Source organism: Rana temporaria, chromosome 10 (genome assembly GCF_905171775.1).
Source record: "Rana temporaria chromosome 10, aRanTem1.1, whole genome shotgun sequence".
Lineage (NCBI taxonomy): Eukaryota > Metazoa > Chordata > Amphibia > Anura > Ranidae > Rana > Rana temporaria.
The window spans coordinates 140309411-140322052 of NC_053498.1; the positions used below are offsets into that span (position 1 = coordinate 140309411).

General features: G+C 45.5%; 1 protein-coding gene across 12 annotated transcripts in view; it reads left to right on the top strand.

Annotated features, from left to right (window-relative positions):
- Window positions 1-12642, top strand: part of KIF1B (kinesin family member 1B) — a 267120-nt gene that overhangs the window by 114059 nt on the left and 140419 nt on the right. For 8 of the 12 annotated variants that reach the window (XM_040326413.1, XM_040326416.1, XM_040326419.1 and 5 more), the window contains exons 8-13: window positions 1743-1820; window positions 2823-2888; window positions 5959-5976; window positions 7140-7215; window positions 9098-9176; window positions 9306-9448. In XM_040326413.1, the coding sequence (XP_040182347.1) occupies window positions 1743-1820; window positions 2823-2888; window positions 5959-5976; window positions 7140-7215; window positions 9098-9176; window positions 9306-9448 (460 nt within the window). The remainder of the gene's footprint in view (window positions 1-1742; window positions 1821-2822; window positions 2889-5958; window positions 5977-7139; window positions 7216-9097; window positions 9177-9305; window positions 9449-12642) is intronic. The other 4 variants (XM_040326415.1, XM_040326421.1, XM_040326424.1 and 1 more) reach the window with 1 other exon arrangement.

Consider the following 12642-nt stretch of genomic DNA (forward strand, 5'->3'; position numbering starts at 1 on the left):
TTCGGAAGATCCCAAGTATTCTGCTTCTTTCTCACATTGACTGTGGTTATCAACCAATCAGACTCGCTCTCCTCCATTCCCTTTCTAATACGAGTGTATGACACAGGAGTGTGCCCTCAAGGTAACCCCCTCAGGAGAGAGCTTCCCAGAGTGGGTTATATAATGCAGGGAGGAGCTGCCATGGGACCCCAGAAGAGGAAGATCGGGGCCACTCTGTGCAAAACGAACTGCAGAGTGGAGGTAAGTATGACTTGTTTGTTATTTAAAAGAAAAGAAAAAGCGGGAACCTTTATTGTCACTTTATGGGATAAGTTCAACTTTTGTAACATGTTACACCCATGTTCATACATGTTACAAATCCTCTTGCCCCCCGCACCTCCCCAGCTCCCCAATGTCACGGGCGGTGGAGCATCTTCTCCCCCCACTTTCTGACAGAATCTGCGGAGAACACGACTCAGCCCGCCCGGCCGCGTCACTCATTCACAGAGTTCTGTGAATTGAAATCGACAAGGTCTGGCAGCCTTTTGTGGCTGTCGGCTTGTAGTTCTCAATGAGAACTCTGGTGAGGGCTCTGGTGAGGGCTCTGGTAGTTCACTGATGCTTCCTGTTAATGTGTAACCGATGTACGACCAAGCAGCTTACACATAGAGCCTGCAAGAGCCCTGCATAGCACCCAAGATCTGCTGATAATGAGTGCATTGCTTTCCAGGCTCCCAATTAAAAAAATAATAAATGCACATTTGTTTTACCTACAAGAAAATGTGCATTTTTAATTTTTTTTAAATGTGAATTTCTCCTTTAACACAAAAAACTCTGGATGAACCCCACTGCATACAGCTATATACCGTATTTATTGGGCTAAAGCGCGCTCCTGCGTATAGCGCGCACCCCTAAAGTTGCCCCGAATTCCTGTGGAAAAAAGTTTTTTTGTACTTGCAGTTTTGGTGTCTTGCGCGGCAGCCTCGTCGGGTCCGGCGTCCTGCGGCTTCGGGTGTCCTTTTCGTCGGGTCCGGCGTCCTTCTGCGGCGTCCTCCCCGCTCGTTTCCCGCGCCGAGTTTGAATACTGCGCCAACATATACAGAGCACAGTACACTCGTGTATTGTCGGGCAGGCTCGGCTACTCCCGCGCTGACGTCCTGTACGTCCAGGACGTCAGCGCGAGAGGAGCCGAGACTGCCCAACAAACTGCACAAAAACAGGGATTTTATTGCATTGCAATACAGGCTGATCGCCTCTACGCCACGCCGCATTGATGCAATAATTTATGCAAAAGGAGCCCCCACAAAGAATTGAGTGCATACTATACTGTACATGGACATCATTTTCAGTAAGCCAACATTTCTGTATTAAAAATCCCTTTTTTTTAATTGGTCTTATGTAATAGTCTAATTTTCTGAGATACAGAATTTTGGGGTGTCACTAGCTGTAACCCATAATCATCATCAAAAAAAAAAAAAAAAAATGCTTGTAATATATCACTATGTGTAACACATCTATATAAAATATATGAGTTTCACTTTTTTAAGGCGATTCAGGCGATTTAGTTTGCATGTGTTGCGCTATATAAGTTTCTCACTCACTCAATTAAAATAAAATAATGAACTTTTTGATGATATTCAAATTTTTTGAGGTGCTCCTGTATATATAGCCTTTCCATAATTTAACAACACTTTTGTCATATCTTTAGTCAGTTTGTGTACATGATCTGCCTCTTGTAATAATAAAGCTTCTTCTTATTTCAGGTCAGTAAAATAAGTCTGGTAGATTTGGCCGGAAGTGAAAGAGCCGATTCCACGGGAGCAAAAGGAACGCGGCTAAAAGTGAGTACAGATGGTAATCTTGTCTGTGAGTGATAACATTTCTGCCCTTAGGGCTCTTTCACACATGAATATCCATTTGCTCAGCTGGGATTGATCCTTTGATCCCCACTGAGCTGGCGGATGACAGGTCCGTCTCTGCTCACTGTGGAGAGACTGACCTGTCAGATCTTCGCTCTCCGCTATGGGGGGATCAGATGACAACTAATCCGCCTGTCCGTTTTCATCCAATCCGTCAGACGGATGGAAAATAGTGTTTCCATCCGTGTGAATTTAGCGGATCGGATGTTAGCGAACATGTCAACGCTGACATCCGTCGCTCCATAGAACTGCATTGAGCGCACGTTCAGGTCCGCCTACAAAAACTGAAAGGTCTGCATGTGTGAAAGGGGTTTTTAAAAACGTCATATAAAATAAAACACATAATTTTTCGGCTTCTGAAAAACGACAAAAAAAAAATTCGAACATGCTGCATGTTTTAACGTCGTTTTAGAAAATGTCCTTTTTCGGATTGTAAAAAATGATCGTGTGTGGGCTAAAACGACGTTTTAACCCGCGCATGCTCAGAAGCAAGTTATGAGACGGGAGCGCTGGTAAAACTACCGTTCATAATGGAGTAAGCACATTCATCACGCTGTAACAGACAGAAATGCGCGAATCGTCTTTTACTAACAAGGAATCGGCTAAAGCAGCCCAAAGACGAATGGAACTTCCCCTTTATAGTGCCGTCGTACGTGTTGTACGTCACCGCGCTTTGCTAGAGCATTTTTTAAAAACGATGGTGTGTGGGCAACGTCGTTTTTAATGACAAAGTTGGAAAAACTTCGTTTTTTGCACATGCTGAAAAACAAAGGTTTTTTTTCATGCCGAAAAATGATCGCGTGTACGCGCCATTAGAATTATTTTCTGTGAATTTTGTGTTCTCTTGTCGTTGTCAATGTTTTAGTTGAGGGATTTACTATAATTTTCATCTGTACTGTGATCTGATTGTTTTTTTGTTTGCAGGAAGGTGCTAATATCAACAAATCTCTGACCACTTTGGGGAAAGTCATCTCTGCTTTGGCAGAAGTGGTAAGTCCTCTTATGTTATGTAGGAAAATTAGGTGATCCTTGCCACACCTGCTGTCAGAATTCAATAGCACACTGGGAGAAATCCCTACATCCACATCGCTTGTGTGGAGGAAGAGATCTGTATGTTTATTTTTTTTTTAGTTCATCCTGTTGAACAAGCTTTAGGCTTAGCAGATAACCTACACTTCTTGTAAGTCAAACAGCCTTTTTTGATTATCATTTCCTTTTGCTTTTGCTCTCTGAAAACAATCTGTGTGGTTTTCTGCTCTGTGCATGGACATTTATATTCCCTATCTGGCAGGGGCCATTGGGACTACAGGGAGTTTCACGGTGGGCCGATGGCTCAGTGGGCCGGCTTCAGTGACAGCGGACTGCCGCCCCCCTCCGCTCCTCTGTCTCTCCCTCAACGCAGCGCTCACCTGGGGGGAACAAAGAAGCAGGGGGCGGACCAGAGGAGTAGGGGGGAAGACAGAGGAGCATGGGGGGAGGGGACAGACAGCTGACTCAACAGCTATGGCCTGGGAGTTTCTCACTTCTACCTAATCTTGTCCCATAAGGGGGGCACCAAACTGATTCTTTTCCCCCGGGTGAAATAATGTCTAGCTTCCCAACTGGTACTGCCTATAAGAGTACCAGTAACAGCCGTTCTACTCTAATAAAGTAGAACAGCTAGTGGCTAGTCAAGGGGAAGAGGGAGTGCGGGAGTTGTCCGGCCGCCATGGGAGAGACCTGTCAAAGTGGGCCAGTCTGGATGAAGTCCAGGGCCAAATTTCTGTCCCAGTCCAGCCCTGCTATCTGGCAAAATATTTATGGACACCTGACAATCGCACACCTATTATATGTCCAAAATTAATGTGGATGCCTCTCCCAAAGAGTTCAGGTGTTTCCTGTTAAGGGTATTGTAAATACTACAGCATACAAAGTAATTTCAGACAGTTACTAACAGTTGAGAGAAGGGCCTTTTCTGTTTCTGCATAAGGCCCCTTTCACACTGGGGCAGGATGTGCGGTGGCGGTATTGCGCTGCTATTTTTACCGGCGATATACCGTCGGAATTTCAGCGGTATTCGGCCGCTAGCAGTGTGGTATTAACCCCCGCTAGCGGCCGAAAAAGGGTTAATACTGCCCACAATGCGCCTCTGCAGAGGCGCATTGCCGGCTGTATTACCGCGGTGTCCCATTGTTTTCAATGGGAAGGAGTGGTATACACACCGCTGCTCAGATGCTGCTTGCAGGAGATTTTTTTTTCTCCTGCCAGCGCATCGCCTCAGTGTGAATGCCCTCGGGCTTTCACATTGAGAATGCTGGGGGCAGGAGTATTTTAGGCGTTATTTATGCGCTTTTTTTAGCGCTAAAACGCCTGAAATACGCCTCAGTGTGAAAGGGGCCTAACTGAGCACAGAGCCAGCTCCATGAAGGCATGGATTTACCAGTTTGATATGGAGGAATCCCCAGTTGTCCTACACAGATCCCTGACCCCCCCAACCCTACTGGTCAACCTTTGGGATAACCTGAAATGCCAGATGGGAGTCACAATATAATTAATGAAAAAGACAAACTCGGAAAACTGTGAACAGACGCCAAGGTCAGTGGCTGAGAGTGGTTTGAGAATGACAACATACAGTGCCTTAGTGCAGTGTTTCTCAACTCCAGTCCTCGGGGCGCACCAACAGGTCATGTTTTCAGGATTTCCCTCAGATCAAACTGCTGTGGTAATTACTAAGGCAGTGAAACTGATAAAATCACCTGTGCACAATAATGGAAAGCCTGAAAACAAGACCTGTTGGTGCGCCCCGAGGACTGGAGTTGAGAAACACTGCCTTAGTGGACTAAAATGTTCTGGAGATTTAGTCGACTAAATGTGACTAAATCCATTGCAGAAGACTATGGGACTAAAACTAAAATGCCATTTTAATCCTAAGACTAAAGCCTTGTACACATGATCAGATTTTCAGACAGGAAATGTGTGATGACAGGCTGTTGTCGGAAAATCCAACCATTTGTATCCTCCATCGGACAATTGTTGGATTTTCCGCCAACAAATGTTGGCTAGCATGCTTTAAAATTTTCCGACAACAAATGTGTGATGTTGCATTATCTGATCTAGTGTACAGAAGTCCTTTGGACAAAAATCCAAAGTTCAAACACGCATGCTCAGAAGCAATGCTAATCATAACACAACATTAGCAGAAGGTGCCCAAAGGGTTGAAAAAACACATAGTGCGCTACGTTCGTGTTTGTTAGCCGACAATTCTTTGCCGTTCGTATGCAAGACAAGTTCATGGTCAATGCCCTTCGGACAAATGTCCTACGCTTTGTCCGCAGGAAAATCAGATCCTGTGTACCATCTTAAGACTAAAACTAAATCGAAATTTGCTGCCAAAATTAACACTGTGTGGGAGGTGCTTTTACTAGGGGATGGCATGGAGCCATGTCTCAGCTTTGCAGGAACACAGGATCCATGCCTTCCCTACTGACAGAACGGCGATCTGCCTTGTTTACATAAGCAGACTTCAGTTCTGCCTGTGTCCTGAACGATCAGCAGGTCCCGGCAGACATTGAGTCCGCGGGACCCACTGATTGGCTCCTGCTGTGTAGAATCACAGTCAGAGCGAGCCGCCACCTGGAAGTGCAGGATCACGTGTGTGTATATATATATATATACGTGATCCTGTGCATCGCGGCCGCCCTGTAGCAGCAAAACTGCTATAGGGCGGTCGGCAACATTCCATTCTTTTGCCAACATGAAAACAAAAGTTTTGGCTATAGATGCACTTTAAAGGTTTTATATTTTAGTCCTTGGGCCAGTTTAGTACCATTATCATAATGATAAGTGACAGCAACATTTCCTGTATTAAATGTTGAAGTATCAACAGTATGAAATATTTAGTAGTCAAGATTGCCATTAACTTGTTCTTAATCTGGTATAATAAATGTATTCAGGTTTTTATGTTGAAGCTTCCAGGCTTTTAATATGTGAAAGCAGGTTGACTTTGTTGTAATCTATACATGTGGTGTATGGGTCAGTATGATGTATTCTATTTTTGTTTTCATTCATGCTGACCTTTCAGGATAACTGCCCGAGCAAGGTAGGTCTTCCTGGTCCCTTCAAGCTTTTAATAAACGGCAGTGTGGACTGTGTCTGTATTTGCTACATCTGTTTAGTTGTTTACAGTCATTTTTGTCATCTCTTCCCCCTATGGCAGTGGTCATCACCCCTGTCCTCAGGACCCACTTACTGGCCAGGTTTTATGTATTACCTTAGGGCAGTGATGGCGAACCTTGGCACCCCAGATGTTTTGGAGCTACATTTCCCATGATGCTCAGCTACACTGCAGAGTGCATGAGCATCATGGAAAATGTAGTTCCAAAACATCTGGGGTGCCAAGGTTCACCATCACTGCCTTAGGGAGATGCAGACTAGAATACTGCAATCACTGAGCAGCAAATGATATCACTTGTGATGTATTTGAGTTATCTTGAAAACCTGGCCTGTTAGTGAGCCCTGAGGACAGGGTTGATGACCACTGTCCTATGGGTTCTTTTGGACACTTATATTAAAGCGGAAGTAAACCCATTCATTTAACAGTTTCAAAAAACAGTTACATTTCCGGCACATGCCGGGAATGTAACACTCCCATTGGCTGCGCTCTCAACCAAACTGTTAAAACATCCAATGGCTGGTGTCATAACTGATCACATGTGCAGCATCATGGCAGTTGTAGATCAAACCGAGGCCAAGATGGCCGCTTCCTTGGCTGTAAATGATGGGAGGGTTTACTTCCACTTTAACGGTTGACCTCTCCAAAATGGTCACTGAATCCCGTGGACACCTCCGGGTATCATCTTGTATGCTTTGCCCTGTGTATCAGGCAAACCCTGGCTGTCAGAACTGGTGAAATGGGATTATGCAATACAATTCTAAACTCGGACTCTGCTACATTACTGAATTTGTTTTACCCTGAAAAACTGCATTCATTATTTAGGGTTCTCCTATGAATGTGTGCACTTAGTTAGCAAATTGCATTTTAAACATTGTGTTACTTGCATCTTCCATTAGTACAAAATCTAAAACTAGGATAAATTAGCTGCCCACTTATGAAAGGCATAAAACATTTCATTACTTCCTATTAGTCGCCTGATTGTTTGTTTTTTTTATTCATTGCTCCCGGGAAACCATAAAGCACAACCTCTGCTCTCTGTCTAAACAGACGAAAAGTAATATTTAATTTCTAATTTTGTATTTTTGTAGAGTAAAAAGAAAAAGAAGTCGGATTTCATTCCCTACCGAGATTCTGTGCTCACCTGGCTGCTGCGGGAAAATTTGGGTACGTTGTTTATTTAGTGGTGAATCACTCCAGACAGCAAGGATAACTTGCCACAAATTTGTGGCAGTGTTGAATTAGAAGTCTTCTTAAAGCGGAGGTTCACCCTAATAACATGTATATCTGACCAAGTCCCTTATATTCGTAACAAGTACTGTCCGCAATTAGTTTTTTTTTTTTATGCTGTACGTACCTTGTAATCCATTTTTTCAATCTACTTCTCCCCGCGGGAGTAGGCGTTTCTATGCCTAGGGGGATTGTCATCTGGGAAGTCGCCCAGATGATTGACGTCTGTTCCCCCCGGCGGATAAGGCCCCGCCCCCCCGTATTGCGTAGGCACGCACGAGTTACAGGGTTTTCCCGAAAGAAGCCGCATTTTCGGAAACCCCGTAACTTGTGCGCGCCTACGCAATACGGGGGGCGGGGCCTTATCTGCCGGGGCGAACAGGCGTCAATCATCTGGGCGACCTCCCAGATGACAATCCCCCTAGGCATAGAAACGCCTACTCCCACGGGGAGAAGTAGATTGAAAAAATGGATTACAAGGTACATACAGCATAAAAAAAAACTAATTGTGGACTGTACTTGTTACGAATATAAGGGAGTTGGTCAGATATACATGTTATTAGGGTGAACCTCCGCTTTAACTTGCTGCACATTTTCACTGGCAAGTTGTACACTTGCAGAGCACTTGAAGCACAAGTTCTAGTTGACACTTTTTTAATTTGTTGAAAATGTGCGTCGAAAGTTTCTAGCAAGAGCAAAGTTGCAGTGGTGAGTCTACAGCAAGAGCTTTGCAAGTCACAGTGACCCCATGTGGTGGGATGACTATTATTGCACAAAATGACTGAACCAGAACTTTCAGCAGAATGTTTGTAAAGAAAGTTGATCTGGAGTCATGCAATGCGGATTTGCTGCAAATGTGCAACAAACTTGTGAAGACTGGCAAGTCTAGCAATAGCTTAGCAAATCATTTTTAAATTTGCAGTTCAATTTCTTGCTATCTCAGGCTGTTCTCATCCACCGTGTGCATGCAGTGCAAAACTTCCCTGTCAAGAATCCACTGACCATCTGTGTGGAGGTCACCTAAAGCAGTGGTACTCAACCCTGTCCTCAAGTACCCCCAACAGACCAAGTTTTGGGAATTTCCCTTAGATAAAATAGCTGTCCAAAACGCCAAGCCATTGACTCTGATTAAAAGCACCTGTGGAAGATAAAGGAAAACCTGCAACGTGACCTGTTGGGGGTACTTGAGGACAGGGTTGAGAACCACTGACCTAAGGCCCTTTTCACATTGGAGCGGGAGCCGCGGTGGCGGTATATCGCTGCTAAAAATAGCGGCGCTATACCACCGGGGTTTGCCGCGGGAATCGGCCGCTAGCGGTGCGGTATTAACCCCCGCTAGCGGCCGATAAAGGGTTAATACCGCCAGCAATGCGCCTCTGCAGAGGCGCATTGCGGGCGGTATTGCCGCGGTTCCCATTGTTTTAAATGGGAAGGAGCGGTATACATACCGCTCCTCTCACCGCTCCAAAGATGCTGTTGACGGGAGATTTTTTTGTCTCCCGCCAGCGCATCGCCTCAGTGTGAAAGCCCTCGGGCTTTCACATTGAGGTTGCTGGGCAGGAGTTTTTCAGGCGGTATAGCAGCGCTATTTTTAGCGCTGTACCGCCTGAAAAACTCCTCAGTGTGAAAGGGGTCTAAGGGAATGGATTATTTGATCAAGACCTAGTCACAGGTGGTTTTCTTGGATTCTCCTCTATGGAAGGTAGTGGAGTACCTGATGGTCTATCGCAGGGGATTCAAGAGGAGGAGAGCAAATACATTCTTGTAGGCATGCGCAAAAGCCATAAGAACTCCATAGTCACTAAGCTTTTTGTTTCAGGTGGAAATTCCCGTACTGCTATGGTGGCCGCTCTAAGTCCAGCCGATATCAACTACGATGAAACACTCAGTACACTAAGGTGACAAACTGACCTGAAATATATACGCAAGATTATATATACTTTTACCGTTTCTGTACCCAGACTTATTCATTTGAGTTTTTTTTTACTTGCGTACTTGATTTGAACTTGTTTGTCGTCCTCCTTCAGATATGCAGATCGTGCTAAACAGATCAAATGTAACGCTATTATCAATGAAGATCCCAACGCTAAACTGGTACGTGAGCTTAAGGATGAAGTGTCGCGTTTGAAGGAACTGTTGAGGGCACAGGGCCTGGGCGATATCATCGACAGTAAGTTGCATTTGTTCCAGGTGACTGTATTTGATGTAGTGCTTTGATCTCGAGGTGGTTTTATTTGATGTGTTTTTTTTTTTTTAAGGTTTTATAAGGTTCTTGAATGAGATTAATTGACAGACAGGGTGAAATTAGAACAAAGTGCACTGAGGATAATCAAGGGAGAGGAGGATTGGGGAATGGGTGGCACTCATTAAAGCGGTGGTTCACCCTCCTTCACATCATTATACTATTACTTTCGGCATCGTAGCGCGAGCTACGGTATGCCGGTCTTAAATTTTTAATCCCCGTACTCACTGTGCTATCGATGATTGAAGAATCCGACTCCTGCGGGGAATGGGCGTGCCTATGGAGAGGGAGGATGATTGACGGCCGGCTCTGGCACGTCACGCTCCCCGAAGACAGCCGGAGTAGGTCTCGGCTATTCACAGCGCCTGCGCACAGGCTATGCGCAGGCGCCGTGAATAGCCAAGCCTATTTCGGCTATTTCCGGAGAAGCGTGACGTGCCAGAGCCGGCCGTCAATCACCTTCTCTCACCATAGGAACGCCCATTCCCCGGATTCTTCAATCATCGATAGCACAGTGAGTACGGGGATAAAAAATTTAAGACCGGCATACCGTAGCTCGCGCTACGATGCCGAAAGTAATGGTCTAATAAAAAAAAAACATTTTTTTTTTTTTAACAGGGTGAACCCCCGCTTTAACCTCTAAAGTCCTCGTGGGGTGTGTCTAAGTGCTTTGATGTGGTTGTTTTAAGAGTTGTGGAGATTATGTTGTAGGCTTCTTTGTAAAAGATCTATAAAGTTCTTTGTTTTCAAAGAAAGGTAAATCATCCATAGTTGCCTTTTTTTTCTTATGTACAGTTCTATGTAAAAGTTATAAGCTGGCGTCAAGAAATATGTAAAGTAAGAAGATATACCGTATTTATCGGGGTATAGCGCGCTCCCGCGTATAGCGTGCACCCCTAAAGTTGCCCGAATTCCTGTGGAAAAAATATGTTTTGTACTTACAGTTTTGGTGTCTTGCGCGGCGTCCATCGGCGGCCTCGTCGGGTCCGGCGTCCGTCTGCGGCTTCGGGTGTCCTCTTCGTCGGGTCCGGCGTCCTTCTGCGGCGTCCTCCCCGCTCGTTTCCCGCGCCGAGTTTGAATACTGCGCCGACATATACCGAGCGCAGTACACTTGTGTATCGTCGGGCAGGCTCGGCAACTCTCGCGCTGACGTCCTGTACGCTCAGGACGTCAGCACGAGAGGCGCCGAGACTGCCCGAAGATACACGAGTGTACTGCGCTCGGTTTATGCCGGCGCAGTATTCAAACTCGTGGCCGGAAAGTGGGTATCGGCGTATATCGCGCACCCACGATTTTGCCCTGATTTTCAGGGCAAAATAGTGCGCGGTATACGCCGATAAATACGGTATATCAAAAAATTTATTTTTAATTGTTTTATTTTTTATCAATTTAAAAAATACAAAGTGAGTGAACAGTGAGTGAATCGAAAATCAAATCTATATTTGGTGTGACTACCCTTTGGCTTCAAACCGGCATCAATTAAGTTCATTAAGGTCTTCATTAAGGACTCAAATATGAAGGAAAACATAGGAATTGGGGGTGCAGAATAATGACAGCAGGTGCTCTGGACTGAAATGTGAAATATTTGGCTGTAGCAGGAGGCAGTTTGTTGGTGAAGGGCTGGAGAGCAGTAAAATAATGTGTCTGCAGGCAACAGTGAAGGCAACAGGTTCCTTGCAAGTTTGGGGCTGCATTTCTGCAAATGGAGTTTTGGTCAGGATCAATTATGTCCCCAACAGTGGTGGCTGGTGTTTTATTTTATTTTTGGGGGGGGGCATCAAACAGCCACATAACACCCCGCCTCCCCAGAGCCGCCGACAGCATGCTCGCTTGCTCTGGCACTTATCCTATCTAGGTGGTGGGCAGGGGCTCCTGAGTCCTCTCCTCCATCACGACGGCTTCCGCCATGCGTCTCCTCCCCTTCTCACCTCCTAGGCATCCAATAGGATCACCTGTCCTTTCAGCCAATCGGGTGACTGGTCACAAGATCCACTTCCTGATTGGCCGGGAGGAGGATCAGTGTTACAATAGCAAATATTCATTCGCTATTGTAAAACACCTAGGTTTGCTAGGTACGCCTCTGGCGCTAGTCAGGTGCTTTAAACCCCCCCCCCCCCCCCCCCCCGATTGGAATCCATGCATCTGGCGTCCTGCGTGGGGGCCGGACAACTGGACGGGGGGAGGGTGTCACCCTTAATGAATGGGCCACCCCTGGTGCTCAATGCTAAGAAATAAAGTCAGATACTTATCCATCATGTCATCATACCATTAGGGAGGCATGTGATTGGCCCCAAATGTATTCTGCATTTATTGTAAAAAAGAACAAGGAGTCCTTGAAGTGATGGTTTGACCCCCACAGAGCCCTGATCTCAACATCATGGAGTCTGTCTGGGATTACATGAAGAGACAGAAGGATTTGAGGTGGCCTACATTCGCAGAAGATCTGTAGTTAGTTCTCCAAAATGTTTAGAACAACCTACCTGCCGAGTTCCTTCAAAAACAGTGGGCAAGTGTATCTAGAAGAATTGGCATAGTTTTGAAGGCCAAGGGTGGTCACCCCAAATATTATTTTGATTTGGATTTAATTAACTAGCACTTCTATTTCTGAAAGCATTCTTAATTTACAGTATACAGTATACACCGCTCCCAAAACACCCTGCCCATTGAAATGAATGGGCAGCGCCTGCAAAACACTTCAGCGCCGCAACACGAGCACTTTTTTCGGCCGCTAGCATGGGTTAAAAGCTCCCCGCTAACGCAGAGTGGCTACAGTGTGAAAGTAGCCTAAAGGAGACCTAATGAAGAGATTGTGTTTTATTTATATATGTTAGGCCAGCCATAGAGGTCGCAAATTTCTTTCTGGCAACCATGGGTCGCAAACAGTGTTGACAGGGGATTCCTTCCCTCCGAGCTGTTGTGTTGTTCTGATTGGGAAAGCCATCCCTGCCAGATGAAGACAGAGATTATTGCTAGCGGCTATAACAACCAATTGCAATAGTCACAGGTATAATCTGGCAGGCTTGCTGTACCCATGTTGATTGATCGATCAACTTGGGTACATTCAGCCTGCCTAAGATTCGAACCGTCTACGGCCAGCTTTACACTCACTTGTGATAGCAGCT